The sequence below is a fragment of the Apodemus sylvaticus genome, chromosome 7, assembly GCF_947179515.1.
Source record: "Apodemus sylvaticus chromosome 7, mApoSyl1.1, whole genome shotgun sequence".
NCBI lineage: Eukaryota > Metazoa > Chordata > Mammalia > Rodentia > Muridae > Apodemus > Apodemus sylvaticus.
The window spans coordinates 112,797,423-112,814,519 of record NC_067478.1 but is presented as its reverse complement, the minus strand read 5'-3'; the positions used below and the strand labels follow the sequence as shown (position 1 = coordinate 112,814,519).

The 17,097-nt window shown below is 40.3% G+C and overlaps 1 protein-coding gene across 10 annotated transcripts in view; it reads left to right on the top strand.

Moving 5' to 3' along the window:
* The window catches only part of LOC127689375 (nucleolar and coiled-body phosphoprotein 1-like), a 568,994-nt gene that overhangs the window by 310,691 nt on the left and 241,206 nt on the right, over nucleotides 1-17,097 (top strand). Inside the window, exon 9 of one of the 10 annotated variants that reach the window (XM_052188977.1) lies at nucleotides 2,062-2,217. The exons of the other annotated variants lie outside the window; for them this stretch is intronic. Within the exon in view, the coding sequence (XP_052044937.1) occupies nucleotides 2,062-2,217 (156 nt within the window). The remainder of the gene's footprint in view (nucleotides 1-2,061; nucleotides 2,218-17,097) is intronic. 10 annotated transcript variants of the gene reach the window in all.

The following is a 17,097-nucleotide window of genomic DNA, read 5'->3' as shown; positions in this document are numbered from 1 at the left end:
CTTCTTCTTCTTCTTCTTCTTCTTCTTCTTCTTCTTCTTCTTCTTCTTCTTCTTCTTCTTTTTGGATGACGGCTGTAATTTAAATGTAGCACTTGTTTAATTTTTCTTCTCTCATTCTAAAGCAACAAAGACAAAGAGGAATTATAGAAGCCACTTTTTATGAAACTAAGAGAAGTCAAGTCTCTGAACTCTGCCAACATCCTTGTGAATTGACGAATTACTAGATGCTGGTGTATGCATCACCACTTTGGAGGCAAATGCTAGGGCTTATCATTATCACAAGTAGCCACATATTTTAAAGATGTACAGCATACATGTTTTTCCAGAGTGGTAAACAGGAGTTTACTTGTATTTGTTTTAGTTCCAAAAAGAACAGGATATGTTGTTCAATTGAGCCCTCAAACTGGAATGTTTTGGGTGGAAGTAGAAAGGAAGAAATTTCAGGTTTGAAATACTCACAGTCTGTTGTCATTTGTAATAACTCTAAGCATACAAGATGCAAATTTGTGGCCATAATGGAAGCTTCAAGTTAGGAAGTAGCTTATCAGAGTTTGCTCATAATCTGCAAAGAGGATGTCCTAGAAAGTATTGCCTTTTAGAGGAGAATAAAGAGAATGATAGAAAGAAAGGTCATCACTATCATATATTAAGGTATACATGTAACTCGAACCTTGTAAAAAATGTAACCATTCTCTGAGTGGAAAACTATAACTAGCAATTGGTAGATATTTTAACAAAATACTTCTTCACAAAAATAAAATGAAGCAATGCATTACTAATACATTAATACTAGGAAACTTAACACTGTACTTCAGTATTTTAAATTAAAGGAGTAAACTAAAGTTTATAAGCTAATACTTACTATGATTTTAATAACAGTATGTGTTAGTAGGCTAGAAATTTTTTCATAAACATGAGAGTCCCATTAGAAACTCTTAAAAATAACTCATAGAAAGTTCTTTTGTTTGTTTGTTTGTTTGTATTTTTAGTCTTCTGCGGTGTTGATGCCATAATTGAGACTAACCAGAAGAATCAAGAGAGACATTTGTGGCAAGTTACCTCCAATGGCCACAATAAAGCAAATGAGGAAGCAGAGGGATTAGAAAACACTTTTTATTTATACTCCATGAATATTTCAAGTTCTGTTGTAAGTAATAGAAACTGTTCAGGAGTGAAGCATGAGGAGTTGAATGGATATATGAATACACATCTCTCTTTGGAGCCTCATGGATTGTGTGCAGGAGAGCAATACAATTGCTGTTCTGTAGTAGGGAAATCCATTGGATGTCCTTAGCAGGTGGGTCAGCATTCCAAGATTCAACCTGGACAGCAGGATTTTCAATATATCAGAGAAGGGAACGATACAAATGAGGGAAAACTACTGAAAAAAGTTCATGTTTGTAAAGTGATTTGACATCAGATGGTTTCACATGCTACTGAATACTATGCACTGACAAATGTATACAACAGGTTTGTCCCAAGAGGGCACCCCTGCCTCATTCTCTAAAGTGAATGCTAATCTGGGTATTAATTCCAGAGGAATGATCATAGAAATTGAGTTTGGACCCACAGAATGAACTTGGAGTTCAATAGATAATTATTATCCAAAAACAGGGTAGTTCATTTCATGAAAATTTATTAGTATCATAAGTGGATATTCATTTATTAATTTTTTGGAAATAATATTTCTCTGTGTAGCTCTCAGTAGTACTAGAACTCACTGTGTATATCAGGCTGGCCTTGAAATCAGAGGTATGCTAGTTGTGCCTGGCAATAAAAGGATTTTTTTAAAGATTATACAAAGTGCAAATTATTATTTTTGTATGCAATTTATTCAAGAGCTTCTTTAACTTACAGTTCAGTTACTGCCAGAGCATGCATGGTGGTACACACCTTTAATCCAACACTCAGGAGGCAGAGGTTGGCATATCTCTGTGGCGGTAAAACCATTTTGATACATTCAGTGAGTTTTAGGATAGCCAGGGCTATGTAGAGAGACCCTGTCTCAAGCAAACAGATGAAAATAAAACTTAGTTACCATTTTATTAACATCATATTCAGGCCTGCAGTCATCTCAAGTTCCACTTGAGCTGTATCCTGGTTTCCAAGATTATTCCCATGGCTCCTTCTACAGCCCAACCTGCAAAAGGCATTTGGTTCCCTTCAGGCCAAATGATAAACGAAGAGGAAGAAAGAATGCACAAATAGAGGCTACAGGTACAGTTTCTTTATAAGACAGTCCTCAAAATGACACTTCATTACTTTATTTGTTAGGAGTAAGTTATTAAGAGCCAGGCCTGTTGGTGCACACCTTTAATATCAGCACTTGAGAGGTTGAAGACAAGTGGATCCCCTATAAGTATGAGGCCCTTAGGTCTTTCACTCTATAAACAGAAACATTTTCATTGAGATTATAGTGAATATTTAGTTTATGGTGAAAATTTCATCTTAATAGTGTGTAATGTATCATCAACTCTGGGCAGGGACTGTTTAAATATATTTAGTTTTTGTTTGACTCCTGAGTATGTCTCCCACCTCCTCCCTACTGTCCCCCCCTTTTGAGACAGGGGTTTTTCTGTTTAGTTCTGGCTGTCCTGGCATTAACTCTGTTGACCAGGCTGGCTTCAAATGCCTGTTTCTGTATCTGGAGTGCTGGGATTAAAGGCATGTGCCACCACATTCAGTTTGAATTTTTTTATTCAGTTGATGATTTAAAAAAATCATTTCAATTTTAGTAAGTAATTTGTTTTCTTTTCAAATTCCAGTTATTTCTAAACATTATTGGCAACATGCAACATAACTTTTGTCTTTTGTCAATCCACATAGTTTCTTGTGGCTTCCTCCTATTACAATGGAGATCCAAAATGGTTGGTTCTTGGTAGTATTCTGTCCAAGCTCCACCCTACATTTACCTGGCAACAACCAGTATGCCCCGCCCCATAGACCTGGCCCACTATAAAAGGGGCTACTTGCCCCTCCTCCTCTCTCTCTCTTTGCTCTCTTTCATCCCACTCTCACCTCTCTGCCCCTTGGGCTCTCCTCCCCTCCCACCTCTCTGCACATGGTCATGGCTGGCCTCTAACTCCCTACCTCTGCCCTGAATAAACTCCATTCTATACCATGCCTGTGTGCGTGTGGTCCCTCAGGGGGAAGAGGTGCTTGGACAGGGGCCCACCTGGGTACCCCTTCCCCTACACCACAGAGCCACACTCCTTTAACCCCTATTCTCTCTTTTTAAGCCCCTTTCATTGGTGCATTGACCTTTCAGTTCTGTTTCAAAATGAACTTGAAAATTACTGTGTGCTGTAACCAGACTGGTGACTACTCTACAACAGATATCACAGAGATTTTCTATGGCTCCATGTCGCCCACAGTGATATTTGGTCTGATTATAGGATGAACACACAGGAGCTCCTTCTCAGGTTCAATACTACTTGGGACACTTGGGGGTTCACATGAGAGAAAGGTGAAGGAATTTCACATTGCAGTTATTAGATAGGCACCTGTTCTGAACAATGAAGTCCACTATTCCTGATATTTCCTGATAGTGGACCTTGGTGAAAATGTCCTTTTTTACTTACAGTAGTTTCCCAGAGGCTCCTGGTTAATGTAGTCCTTAACATACAAGGCATGCCCACACAGGTTCAGGTAAACAGCTCTGACATTTGGCTGATGGGCTTGTCTGTCCTGAGCTCTCTTGGCAACTACTGCTTAGAAAGTGGCCTCCTCTGTCTGTGCTGATGCCCTCACCTGAGCTGTGAGTTTCCTGCAAGGATTCTGAAGGCGGGTGGGAAAAATGAGAAGAGGAGAATGGTTGTGGAATTTTCAGAAGCTGGACCCGTGCCCTCTACCTCAGTGGAAACAGAAACATAAGTGTGTCTTGGAGGAGGCAGGCAGACCTCAGCAGCTCTGGGAAAGGAAGGTGACTATGATATTCATCGTTCCCACTGAGAACAGTTGGCCTGGACAGGGCTTTAAAGGTCCCTTTATCCGAAGACTGTGCTAGGAATGTTTGGATCTGTGATTCCAACTGTCCAAAAAAGCTGTTACAGAAAGAAGCTCTGCCAAGGAGGAGAGAGTCCAAGATGGTGACTTGGGGGGTGAGGGCTGTGTCTGTGGATTGTCAGGACTGGGAAGCCTCCAATGTGAGCTCACATTCTAGCTCTTAGTAATGAAGAATCTTGTTAACTGCTTAGCATCCGTTTTGGGGGAGGAGTTGGGGTGGGGAAAGACCAACAATTTGAGACCAGACTACAAAACTGGGAATTTTCACTAGGGTGACCCATAAATCCCAAACAGAGAGCCTGGGAAAATTCTGCCTGGTCTGTCCGTTGCATTCTTCTCTGTGCCAAGCTTGGGGCTGCCATATCCCCCCACCCAGATTCCCCCCATCAGTTCCATGTAGTCCCTAGCCTCAGCCTGGGGCCACCCTAGGCCCTGGGCGATCAGCTGGATCAGCTCCAGCCTCTAGCCCTCAGCCTGGTGAACTAACTGGCTGCAGCCTTTAGGCCCAGCCTGATGAACTAACTAACTCATTACTCAGAGTGTCTCTCCTTGTCAAAAGTATCTATTGTCTCTCTGAGTAAAAAGTACCTACTGCCTCTTGAATCACACACGGATGAGCTAAAAATGTTGTTTTGGTCAAAGACTCCCTAGGTGGGGTCTGCAACACAAAAGCAGTTCTTCACAATCTTCCCTTGCTATCCAGGTAGCCTGGGTAGAGACAGCCTGTCTGTCAAGAGTTAAGGGCAGAACTGGATTAACTTGTCTGCTGCAGATGTCTGTGCGGTTCTGGCAATTGAACCTTGGTCCTCTGGAAGAACAGCTGTTGCTGCTGTCTGCTGAGTATCTCTGTAGCCTCATGTGAGTTTTTTTAGAACAACATTATTAACAGAATTTTCATGTGGAAACAGATGGTGGCTTCTCTGTCATGGCAGTGGATTTGGTGGTTTACACCTGTACCTCAGCTTCATTAGAAAGATGAAAAAATTGCTCCAACGGAATTAAGAGACTTGCTGAGGCTAGCATGATATGTGGGTGCCAGGGACATACTACTTTTAATTATTTGCACAGTTAAGGAAAATCAGTGTTTGTTTACTTTTTTTTTTTTTGCTGAGAAAATGATCAATTTGTATTTTTTTTATTTACATTTCAAATGATTTCCCCTTTCCTAGCCCCCCACTCCCAAAAAGTCCCGTAAGCCCCCTTCTCTCCCTCTGTCCTCCCACCCACCCCTTCCCACTTCCCCGTTCTGGTTTTGCTGAATACTGCTTCATTGAGTCTTTCCAGAACAAGGGGCCATTCTTCCTTTCTTCTTGTAACTCATTTGATGTGTAGATTATGTTTTGGGTAATCCAGGTTTCTAGGTTAATATCCACTTATTAGTGAGTGCATACCATGATTCATCTTTTGAGTCTGGGTTACCTCACTTAGTATGATGTTCTCTAGGTCCATCCATTTGCCTAAGAATTTCATGAATTCATTGATTCTAATGGCTGAATAGTACTCCATTGTGTAGATATACCATATTTTTTGCATCCACTCTTCTGTTGAGGGATACCTGGGTTCCTTCCAGCACCTGGCAATTATAAATAGGGCTGCTATGAACATAGTAGAGCATGTATCCTTATTACATGGTGGGGAATCCTCTGGGTATATGCCCAGGAGTGGTATAGCAGGATCTTCTGGAAGTGAGGTGCCCAGTTTTCGGAGGAACCGCCAGACTGCTTTCCAGAGTGGTTGTACCAATTTGCAACCCCACCAGCAGTGGAGGAGTGTTCCTCTTTCTCCGCACCCTGTCCAACACCTGCTATCTCCGGAATTTTTAATCTTAGCCATTCTGACTGGTGTAAGGTGAAATCTCAGGGTTGTTTTGATTTGCATTTCCCTAATGACCAATGAAGTTGAGCATTTTTTAAGATGCTTCTCCGCCATCCGATGTTCTTCAGGTGAGAATTATTTGTTTAACTCTGTACCCCATTTTTTAATAGGGTTGTTTGGTTTTCTGGAGTCTAACTTCTTGAGTTCTTTATATATATTGGATATTAGCCCTCTATCTGATGTAGGATTGGTGAAGATCTTCTCCCAATTTGTTGGTTGCCGATTTGTCCTCTTGATGGTGTCCTTTGCCTTACAGAAACTTTGTAATTTTATGAGGTCCCATTTGTCAATTCTTGCTCTTAGAGCATACGCTATTTGTGTTCTGTTCAGAAACTTTCTCCCTGTACCGATGTCCTCAAGGGTCTTCCCCAGTTTCTTTTCTATTAACTTCAGAGTGTCTGGCTTTATGTGGAGGTCCTTGATCCATTTGGATTTGAGCTTAGTACAAGGAGACAAGGATGGATCAATTTGCATTCTTCTGCATGCTGACCTCCAGTTGAACCAGCACCATTTGTTGAAAAGGCTATCTTTTTTCCATTGGATGTTTTCAGCCTCTTTGTCGAGGATCAAGTGGCCATAGGTGTGTGGGTTCATTTCTGGATCTTCAATCCTGTTCCATTGATCCTCCTGCCTGTCACTGTACCAATACCATGCAGTTTTTAACACTATTTCTCTGTAGTATTGCTTGAGGTCAGGGATACTGATTCCCCCAGATTTTCTTTTGTTGCTGAGAATAGTTTTAGCTATCCTGGGTTTTTTGATATTCCAGATGAATTTGACAATTGCTCTTTCTAACTCTGTGAAGAATTGAGTTGGGATTTTGATGGGTATTGCATTGAATCTGTATATTGCTTTTAGCAAAATGGCCATTTTAACTATATTGATTCTACCGATCCATGAGCATAGGAGGTTTTCCCATTTTTTGAGGTCTTCTTCCATTTCCTTCTTCAGAGTCTTGAAGTTCTTGTCATACAGATCTTTCACATGTTTGGTAAGAGTCACCCCAAGATACTTTATACTATTAGTGGCTATTGTGAAGGGGGTCATTTCCCTAATTTCTTTCTCAGCCTGCTTATCCTTTGAGTATAGGAAGGCTACTGATTTGCTTGAGTTGATTTTATAACCTGCCACTTTGCTGAAGTTGTTATCAGCTGTAGGAGTTCTCTAGTGGAGTTTTTTGGGTCACTTAGGTAGACTATCATGTCATCTGCAAATAATGATAGTTTGACTTCTTCCTTTCCAATTTGTATCCCTTTGACCTCCTTATGTTGTCGAATTGCCTGAGCTAGTACCTCAAGTACAATATTGAAAAGATAAGGAGAAAGGGGGCAGCCCTGTCTAGTCCCTGATTTTAGTGGGATTGCTTCAAGTTTCTCTCCATTTAGTTTGATGCTGGCTACCGGTTTGCTGTATATTGCTTTTACTATGTTTAGGTATGGGCCTTGAATTCCTGTTCTTTCCAAGACTTTAAGCATGAAAGGATGCTGAATTTTGTCAAATGCTTTTTCAGCATCCAATGAAATGACCATGTGGTTTTTTTCTTTGAGTTTGTTTATGTAGTGGATTGCATTGATGGATTTCCGAATATTGAACCAACCCTGCATTCCCGGGATAAAGCCTACTTGATCATGGTGGATGATCGTTTTGATGTGTTCTTGGATTCGGTTGGCAAGAATTTTATTGAGTATTTTTGCATCGATGTTCATAAGGGAAATTGGTCTGAAGTTCTCTTTCTTTGTTGGATCTTTGTGTGGTTTTGGTATCAGCGTAATTGTGGCTTCATAGAAGGAATTGGGTAGTGTTCCTTCTGTTTCTATTTTGTGGAATAATTTGAAGAGTATTGGTGTTAACTCTTCTTTGAAGGTCTGATAGAATTCTGCACTGAAACCATCTGGCCCTGTGCTTTTTTTGGTTGGAAGACTTTCTATGACTCCTTCAATTTCTTTAGGCATTATGGGACTGTTTAGATGATCTATGTGGTCCTGATTTAATTTTGGTATTTGGTATCTGTCAAGGAAATTGTCCATTTACTCCAGGTTCTCCAGTTGTGTTGAGTACAGGCTCTTGTAGTAGGATCTGATGATCTTTTGGATTTCCTCAGTTTCCGTTGTTATATCTCCCTTTTCATTTCTAAGTTTGTTAATTTGGATACTTTCTCTGTGCCCTTTGGTCAGTCTGGCTAAGGGTTTATCTATCTTGTTGATTTTCTCGAGAACTAGCTCCTGGTTTTGTTGATTCTTTGTATGGTTCTCTTTGTTTCTACTTGATTGATTTCAGCCCTGAGTTTGATGATTTCCTGCCTTCTACTCCTCCTGGGAGAAATACCTTCTTCTTGTTCCAGGGCTTTCAGGTGTGTCATTAAGCTGGTAATGTATGCTCTCTCCATTTTCTTTTTGGAGGCACTCAGGGCTATGAGTTTTCCTCTTAGCACTGCTTTCATTGTGTCCCATAGATTTGGGTATGTTGTGTCTTCATTTTCATTGTGTTCTAAAAAGTCTTTAATTTCTTTCTTTATTTCTTCCTTGACCAAGTTATCATTGAGTAGCATATTGTTCAATTTCCATGTGTATGTGGGTTTTATGTTGTTTTTGTTGCTATTGAAGACCACTTTTACTCCATAGTGATCTGATAGGAGGCATGGGATTAGTTCGATCTTCTTATATTTGTTGAGGTCTGTCTTGTGACCAATTATATGGTCGATTTTGGAGAAGGTACCATGAGGTGCTGAGAAAAAGGTATATTCTTTTGCTTTAGGATAGAATGTTCTCTATATATCTGTTAAATCTAATTGGTCCAAAGCTTCAGTTAATTTCATTATGTCCCTGTTTAGTTTCTGTTATCCTGATCGGTCCATTGAGGAAAGTGCAGTGTTGAAGTCACCCACAATTATTGTGTTAGGTGCAATGTGTGCTTTGAGCTTTAATAAAGTTTCTTTTACGAATGAGGGTGCCCTTGCATTTGGAGCATAGATGTTCAGGATTGAGAGTTCTTCTTGTTGTATTTTTCCTTTGACCAGCAAGAAGTGTCCCTCAGGGTCTCTTTTGATGACTTTGGGTTGAAAGTCAATTTTATCTGATATTAAAATGGCTACTCCAGCTTGTTTCGTGAGACCATTTGCTTGTAAAATTGTCTTCCAGCCTTTTACTCTAAGGTAGTGTTTGTCTTTGACCCTTAGGTGTGTTTCCTGTAAGCAGCAAAATGTAGGGTCCTGTTTACGTATCCAGTCAGTTAGTCTATGTCTTTTTATTGGGGCATTGAGTCCATTGATGTTAAGAGATATTAAGGAATAGTGATTGTTACTTCCTGTCATTTTTGACGTTATTTTTTAAATTTGATTGGTTAACTTCTTTTGGGTTTGATGAAAGGGTACTATCTTGCTTTTTCCAGGGTGAAGTTTCCCTCCCTGTATTGGTGTTTTCCTCCTATTATCCTTTGTATGGCTGGGTTTGTGGATACATATTGGGTAAACTTGGTTTTGTCATGGAATATCTTAGTTTCTCCATCTATGGTGAGTGAGAGTTTTGCTGGATATATTAGTTTTGGCTGGCATTTGTGTTCTCTTAGAGTCTGCATGAGATCAGCCCAGGATCTTCTAGCCTTCATAGTCTCAGGTGAAAAGTCTGCTGTGATTCTGATAGGTCTTCCTTTATATGTTACTTGGCCTTTTTCTCTTACTGCCTTTAATATTCTTTGTTTGTTTAGTACATTTGGTGTTTTGATTATTATGTGACAGGAAGTATTTCTGTTCTGGTCCAGTCTGTTTGGAGTTCTGTAGGCTTCTTGTATATTCATGGGCATCTCTCTCTTTAGGTTAGGGAAGTTTTCTTCCATAATTTTATTGAAGATATTTGCTGGCCCTTTAAGCTGTAAATCTTCACTCTCATCTATGCCTATAATCCTTAGGTTTGGTCTTCTCATTGTGTCCTGGATTTCCTGGATATTTTGGGTTACAAGCTTTTTGCTTTTTGCATTTTCTTTAAGTGTTGAGTCCATGGTTTCTATGGTATCTTCAGCGTCTGAGATTCTTTCTTCTATCTCTTGTATTCTGTTGTTGATATTTGCATCTATGTCCACTGATTTCTTCCCAAGGCTTTCTATCTCCAAAGTTGTCTCCCTTTGAGTTTTCTTAGTTGTTTCTACTTCTGATTTTAGATCCTGGATGGTTTTGCTTAGCTCCTTCACTTGCTTGTTTGTGCTTTCCTGTAATTCTTTAAGAGATTTTTGTGTTTCCTCTTTCATGACCTCAGCCTGTTGACCAAAGTTCTCCTGTATTTCTTTAAGTGATTTTTGTGTTTCCTCAGTATTGGCTTTTGTATTCTCCTGGATTTCTTTCAATGATTTTTGTGTTTCCCTTGCAAGGGCTTCTAACTTTTGATCCATTTTCTCCTGAATTTCTTTAAATATGTCCTTCATGTGTTCCTGTACCAGCATCATGACCAGTGATTTTAAATCCAAATCTTGTTTTATTGGTGTGATGGGGTATCCAGGACATGCTGGTAAAGGAGAATTGGGTTCAGATGCTGCCATATTGCCTTGATTTCTGTTAGTGATGTTCCTGTGTCTGCCTTTTGCCATCTAGTTCTCACTGGTGTTAGTTGGTGTTGTCAATGCTGGACTCACCAGTGCAAGCTGCCCCTTCCCAGGTGGCCTCTGGTGCACAGCTTACCTCCTGCACTGCCTGGAGACAGGGTGTTGTTGTCCAGGCTGTTCAGACCCGAAGCAGACACCTGAAGGCTCCTGCTGGGGCCCGCAGGATTCACTGGAGCACACAGACTTCTCCCTGCTGGCCGCCTATAAGTCCCACTTGCCTCTTTCAGGACTTGGAAATGTGGTGTTGCTGCTCAGGCTGATCTGGATCTGGAAGTGTAGAGGTCCGAGGGCTACCACCAGAGGGCTCAGGACTGAAGCCTAAGCTCTGTGCCACAGGGAAGGAGCCTGTTTACTTTCTAATACTGACTTTTAGTTACCATGTAATGTCTTCAGCTTTGTGTGGTTTTGCGGTTTGTGTTGAAACCCAGAATCCGAGTGTGATCTGCAAATGCTTTCCCAAGCATCAAGGTGCTCACATTTCAAACACTTCCCAAACACCTTTTCCTGAGCATCCTACACTTGCTATCAATATAGTCTGTACATTTTGTGACCTTGAAGGTATAAAACAGAAGTGTTTTGCTTAATGCTAGCATTTTTTTAACCAAAATTCATAAGGTAGGAAGGAAAATAATAGGAGTCTGTCCCTGTTGTAAAATGAAGAAATCAGATTGCACTGATCATTGAGGCTGATAACTTCTGGGGCTTCAGTCTGACGTCCAGTGGTTGCTCCTGAGTCTTTTCAAGGCTCTATTTCCATCAAGGTGGTACCAAGGTTCTTCACAACATAGCTGTGTCCAGTAGGTAAATGCCAGTCAAGAAATTCTTTTCAAGTTTAGGTTATCTTCATATTTGCTGAGTTCCTCTTGGTCAAATTAATCTAATGGCAAACTCCATCTTATTTATGGGAACTAAACAAGGGTTTGGATACATGGAGAAGCCCCATTTGGAAACATTACTGTAATGATGTCCTATATCAAATGTGCATTACTTAAATTGTTTTCCTGTATAAGCATGCGCAAAAAACCCTTTTAATCTGCACATTTCCCATGAAAATAAACTGTATATTAGAAGTTGTTTTATAGAGGAAGTATTTATTTGGAGCCCTTAGGGTGCATTAATAGAATATTTCATCTAACAGGTGATTTTAGTGTTTATGGTGAGAAAATATAATGACTCTGGTTTAATTAGTATCTTTAAAAGTGAATGTTAATTGTTACCAAATTGCATATTAATTATAGATATATGTTTTCATTAACTGAGCCATGAGTAATGACTGAATGTATTATGGGTTCATTGTCAGTGTGTCTTTGTTGCACTCTTTTGTAGATGTGTCTTTTTTGTTTCTTTATAAAAAAAAATTTATTTTACTTGAATTGTTGTTTTGACTGCATGTACGTCTATGTGAGGGTGCCAGATCCCCAGGAACTGAAGTTACAGATAGTTGTGACCAACTAGGGGTGCTGGGAATTGAACATGTGTCCTTTGGAAGAGCAGCCATGCTCTTTATCTTTGAGCTATTTCTCTAGCCCCCCAGGGACTGTTTTCTTATGTTTTATTTCTTCTTCTTCTTCTTCTTCTTCTTCTTCTTCTTCTTCTTCTTCTTCTTCTTCTTCTTCTTCTTCTTCTTCTTCTTCTTCTTCTTCTTCTTCTCCTTCTCCTCCTCCTCCTCCTCCTCCTCCTCCTCCTCCTCCTCCTCCTATTCCTCGTCCTCCTTCTCCTTCTTCTTCTCCTCCTCCTCCCTCCTCCTTCTTCCTCCTCCTCCTTCTTCTTTTCTTTTTCAGCTAATTGGACTGTGTTTTGAGTGAGAATCTTGGACCAAGCCATGAATATTCTCTCACTCTCAGGACTCTATCCGTTTCTTCTCTCATGTGTATCCCAGTATCCTCTTCGTGTTTCCAAGGGTAAAAGCAAACCCAGGAACTTACAAACATCATCAATGACTATGTGATGAGTTATTTATTCCCTACTTTATGATATGTTGTTATTTTATTTGTATTCATGGTCTGACCATCAGTCAGAAATGCCTAAATTTACAGAAAGAAGTATATTTTAATTCCCGTTAATAGTAATATAGCAATATTTAATAAATTATAGTTTTCCTTATTGCCACAAATTATTAATTTCTCCCATATTTCAAATTTCTTTGGCAACCATCATTTCCACCATGGGGCTTTGCCCCTTAAGGAACTGGATGAAATCATGATTAAGTTGGTTCTTAGTACCTGTTACTCCTGCCCTCCATACACATCCAGTGCATAGTGCATAGTGAAGAGGCTGGCAAGGGCATACATGGTGGACACTTGTAGAAGGCAAGGTGCTGGGATGGGCGTGCCCTGTGCACACTGATTTGGGCATTTATTCCCATTAGGCACCTGTGCCAGGTCTTTGATAAAAGCCTAGTCCAGGTCCATGCTCCATGTATCTTCATTCTGCTTTCTGGCTCTTGCAAGTCTCTTAGTTGATATTCCCTTTCTCTAGCAAATGCCTAAGTTTGCAATTGGCCATCTTCTTTCACTTATGTCAGCCTAATACTCAGAGGCCTCCGTTCCATTTCCTCTGTGTGTTGTGCTTGTTGGGACTCCAGCCAAGGGTCTCACGAGCATTAAGTGTTTCCCTGTTACTGAACCACACCCTGCACTGTCCTCTGTGTATTAGGCATACCCTATTACCTACTATACCCTGAACTGTCCCATTTCTACCCCCCTCCTCCTTCCTGATCTTTCTTTTTTTCTAATTGTGGTGTTTAGTACAGGAACGGGTGCCGGAGTAAGTTCTTTAAAAAGTACATACTTAGAGTTCACCAAAATCCATTACCCAGCACTCTCCCACATCAGCTGCCTTGTTTCATGGAGTCTAACTAGGTCAATCCCACTTCCCTCAGTAAAGAGAACATCTTTTGTAGCTTGTGTCCTTTTACTAAACACTCTGTTGAATCCTTGCAGGGAAGCAATTATATTTCCTGCTCAGCAAATCCTACCCATTTATTTATTTTCCCTAATTGATACTTGAAATTTTAGCATCCTTTCTGAATTTTAACTTCTGATTGTAGAAAGCAAGCAGAGAGAAAGATTCAGAAAGGGCTAGAGAATATAATGCACAAGGATATGGTCCAGTGATCTATTTCCTCTAACTGGGTGAGAATTCCTGAAGTTTTCCTCACTTCTAAAAATAGTGTCACCAGCTTGGAACCAAGCATCTCAGTCTTGACTCTGCAGAGGATCATTCACATTCAAACCTTGGATCAGAGCCATCCTGAAAATGTGACATCTTAACATAGTTTATGACCTTTGGATCTGTGTTAGGGATTCTTTGCTGGCTGGCTTCTCTACAGTGATCTAGTGGTTGGAGTAGGTCATTGAAAGCAGAGCAGGGTGATATCCAAGAGCTCAAGGTTGCTGCAGTGGTCTGTGACAGGAGGTTCCATGGGCCCAAGAAAAAGGGTTCTTTCTTAGGGCTTTTCCATGTGCTTTACCAAAGTTGTCTCATGATAGTTGGATTTCCTTCCTAGTGCTTGGCTTCCTTTTTTTTTAAGATTTATTTTTTATTATATGTAAGTACACTGTAGCTGTCTTTATACAGAGTGCCAGTTCTCATTTCAGATGGTTGTGAGCCATCATGTGGTTGCTGGGATTTGAACTCAGGACCTTCAGAAGAGCAGTCAGTGCTCTTAACTACTGAGCCATCGCGCCAGCCTGTGTGCCTGGCTTCCTGATGATTGTGTGTGACTTCTGGAAGCCTTGTATGTGAGTTTCCCAGATGGTAACTTTGCCATGTTTGCTCAGTGACCAAACCATGTGCTAAGGGCAAGGTTTAAGCCCAGTGTCCACCAACGATGGAGGAATTCTGGCCCACTCCCAGAAGTCATTGTTCAGTGTTTGTCTCAAGCTCGTGTCAGTGTTGTTCATGAATACTGTCTTAGCTCAAAGCTTATTTCAAAGCATAGTATTTAATTTTTGAATATTGAGTCAATCCTTAACTCTTGTTTTGATATTCGTTTCTTATTTATAGACCTATGAGTATATACTGGGTTTTATTTTGGGTGGATGGTCAACATGATGGTTTGCTTTGATGATTATTCTGTTTCATCTTTAATAAGAAAAAGATTTTGTTGTTAAGATCTACCTTATTCCTTTCTTTGTAGCCTATGTCCCAATTCCTTTGATTTCTGCCTGGGAATAGAACTCAGAAACAGAATTGTTCTGACCCTTAACTGCTGAGCAGAGTATGTGGGTTGTGAGAATGTGTGTGTGTGTGTGTGTATGTGTCTGTGTGTGTGTGTACTCTGTATTACTAACTTTTAAATTTGAATTTCATTGATTTATTCTTTGAATCTTATCTTTTTTTATTCTTTTGTTGTATTCAGTTTGTTTTTGTTTTTCTTCTCTGCAAAGATCCAAGCAAAATCATCTTATGCGTAAGTTGTTTAACCTTATTCCACAGTGGAGAGTGTCTACCCGTGGAATATGAATTTCACAAATATTTTCCAGTTTTTGTATGCTGTGTGTTTTTTCCTTTCTATAATGTCTGGAAACACCCCTGTTTCTCTTAGTCTCTTTTATGTCTTCTGAGTATCCTACAAACCTTTTTAGTTTTTCTAGGGGATGGCTGTTGAAATCCAGATCCCCTCAGTTTACATACTTCTTGTGATTTGACTTCATTACATTGCACTATGATTTTGGAATCAGTATATCTTACAAATAAACATAGAGCAGTTGTTTGTATGCATCAAAGACATAATGAAATGTCATAGTAAATGCTTTTAATTTGTAAGGAATACCAACAGACATAACATTTCCTGTTGAAATTAGTCTAGATATATAAATATAGAATCATTCGCTACACAATAAGTTCCTGCAATTTAAGAAATATTTAATGATTTAAAATATAGGAGTGCTCTGTCTGCATGCCAGAAGACAGCATTAGTTCCTTTTATAGATGGTTGTGAGCTACTGTGTGGATTCTGGGAATTGCACTCAGGACCTGGGGAAGAGCAGGCAGTGGTCTTGAGTGCTGAGCCATCTCTCTAGGCCAAGTTCTTTCAATTTAATGATATAATGATAACAATACAGGTTCATTCACCTATATATGTTTTTTTATATACTTTTCTCTTTTATAGTTTGCAAACTTAATGCCTTACACTTCAGAGGCTTAGGGCTTTTCAGGTCCACTGCAGCTCTGGGAAAATGTTGTTTTTGCTTTCTCTGTGTCTGCAGGCTTCTCAGGCCAGCACATGTCTCTGGCAGCTAGCTCCGTTCCACTGGCTTGGTCTCCTAGGCTGGCTTTGCAGGTTCAGACTGAGTCACTGTTTGTCTTTTTTGAGAGTTGAGCCTCATAACTGCAGGTCCCAGCTTTTTCTTTCTTTTTTCTTTTTTTTCTTCATTGATATATTTTTTATTTACATTTCAAATGATTTCCCCTTTTCTGTGTCCCCACTCCCCAGGAGTCCCATAAGCCCTCTTCCCTCCCCCTGTTCCTCCATCTACCCCTTCCCACTTCCCTGTTCTGGAATTCCCCTGTACTGTTGCACTGAATCTTTCCAGAACCAGGGACCACTCCTCCATTCTTTTTGTACCTCATTTAATATGTGGATTATGTCTTGGGTATTCAAGTTTCTAGGCTAATATCCACTTATCGGTGAGTGAATACCATGATCTTTTGAGACTGGGTTACCTCACTTAGTATGATGTTCTCCAGCTCCATTCATTTGTCTAAGAATTTCATGAATTCATTGTTTCTAATGGCTGAATAGTACTCCACTGTGTAAATATACCAAATTTTTGTATCCATTCCTCCTTTAAGGGACACCTGGGTTCTTTCCAGCTTCTGGCTACTACAAATAGGGCTGCTATGAACATGTGTCCTTATTACATGCTGAAGAATCCTCTGGGTATATGCCCAGGAGTGGTATAGCAGGGTCCTCAGGAAGTGTCATGCCCAGTTTTCTGAGGAACTGCCAGACTGATTTCCAAAGTGGTTGTACCATCTTACAATCCCACCAGCAGTGGAGGAGTGTTACTCTTTCTCCACATCCTCGCCAACACCTGCTGTCTCCTGAGTTTTTGACCTTAGCCATTGAGCCATTTGGCCCTAGCTCTGGATGCTTATGGGGGCATGCCTGAGGTTCTGGCTTCCCCCTTGATGTCCTCTGCTGACAGGCCTCTGCTTGCTCTCTCTTAAAAGGATTTATCCTCCTCCCTGGCTAGGAAACTGCATCCAGCTCTGGAAAGTGCTTGTTTCCTGCCTTTCCACTTGGGCCTTTTTCTAATACGTGGATCTTTTGTCTAAACTTGAAGTCTGTGCCTGACATTGGATGCCATTTGTAACCATGGGCTTTTCCATTCTTGTCCAGTTCCAGAAATAATGACTCTGAATCTTAATTATATTTGAATAAACAAGGCCTCGGTCATAAGCTTGGGCATATTTCCCAGTTAGCTTGTAACTTAATGTCTTACTCAGGGTTTCTATTCCTGCACAAGCATCATGACCAAGAAACAAGTTGGGGAGGAAAGGGTTTATTGAGGTTACTCTTCCACGTTGCTGTTCATCACTAAAGGAAGTCACGACTGGATCTCAAGCAGCTCAGGAAGCAGGAGCTGATGCAGAAGCCACAGAGGGATGTCCCTTACT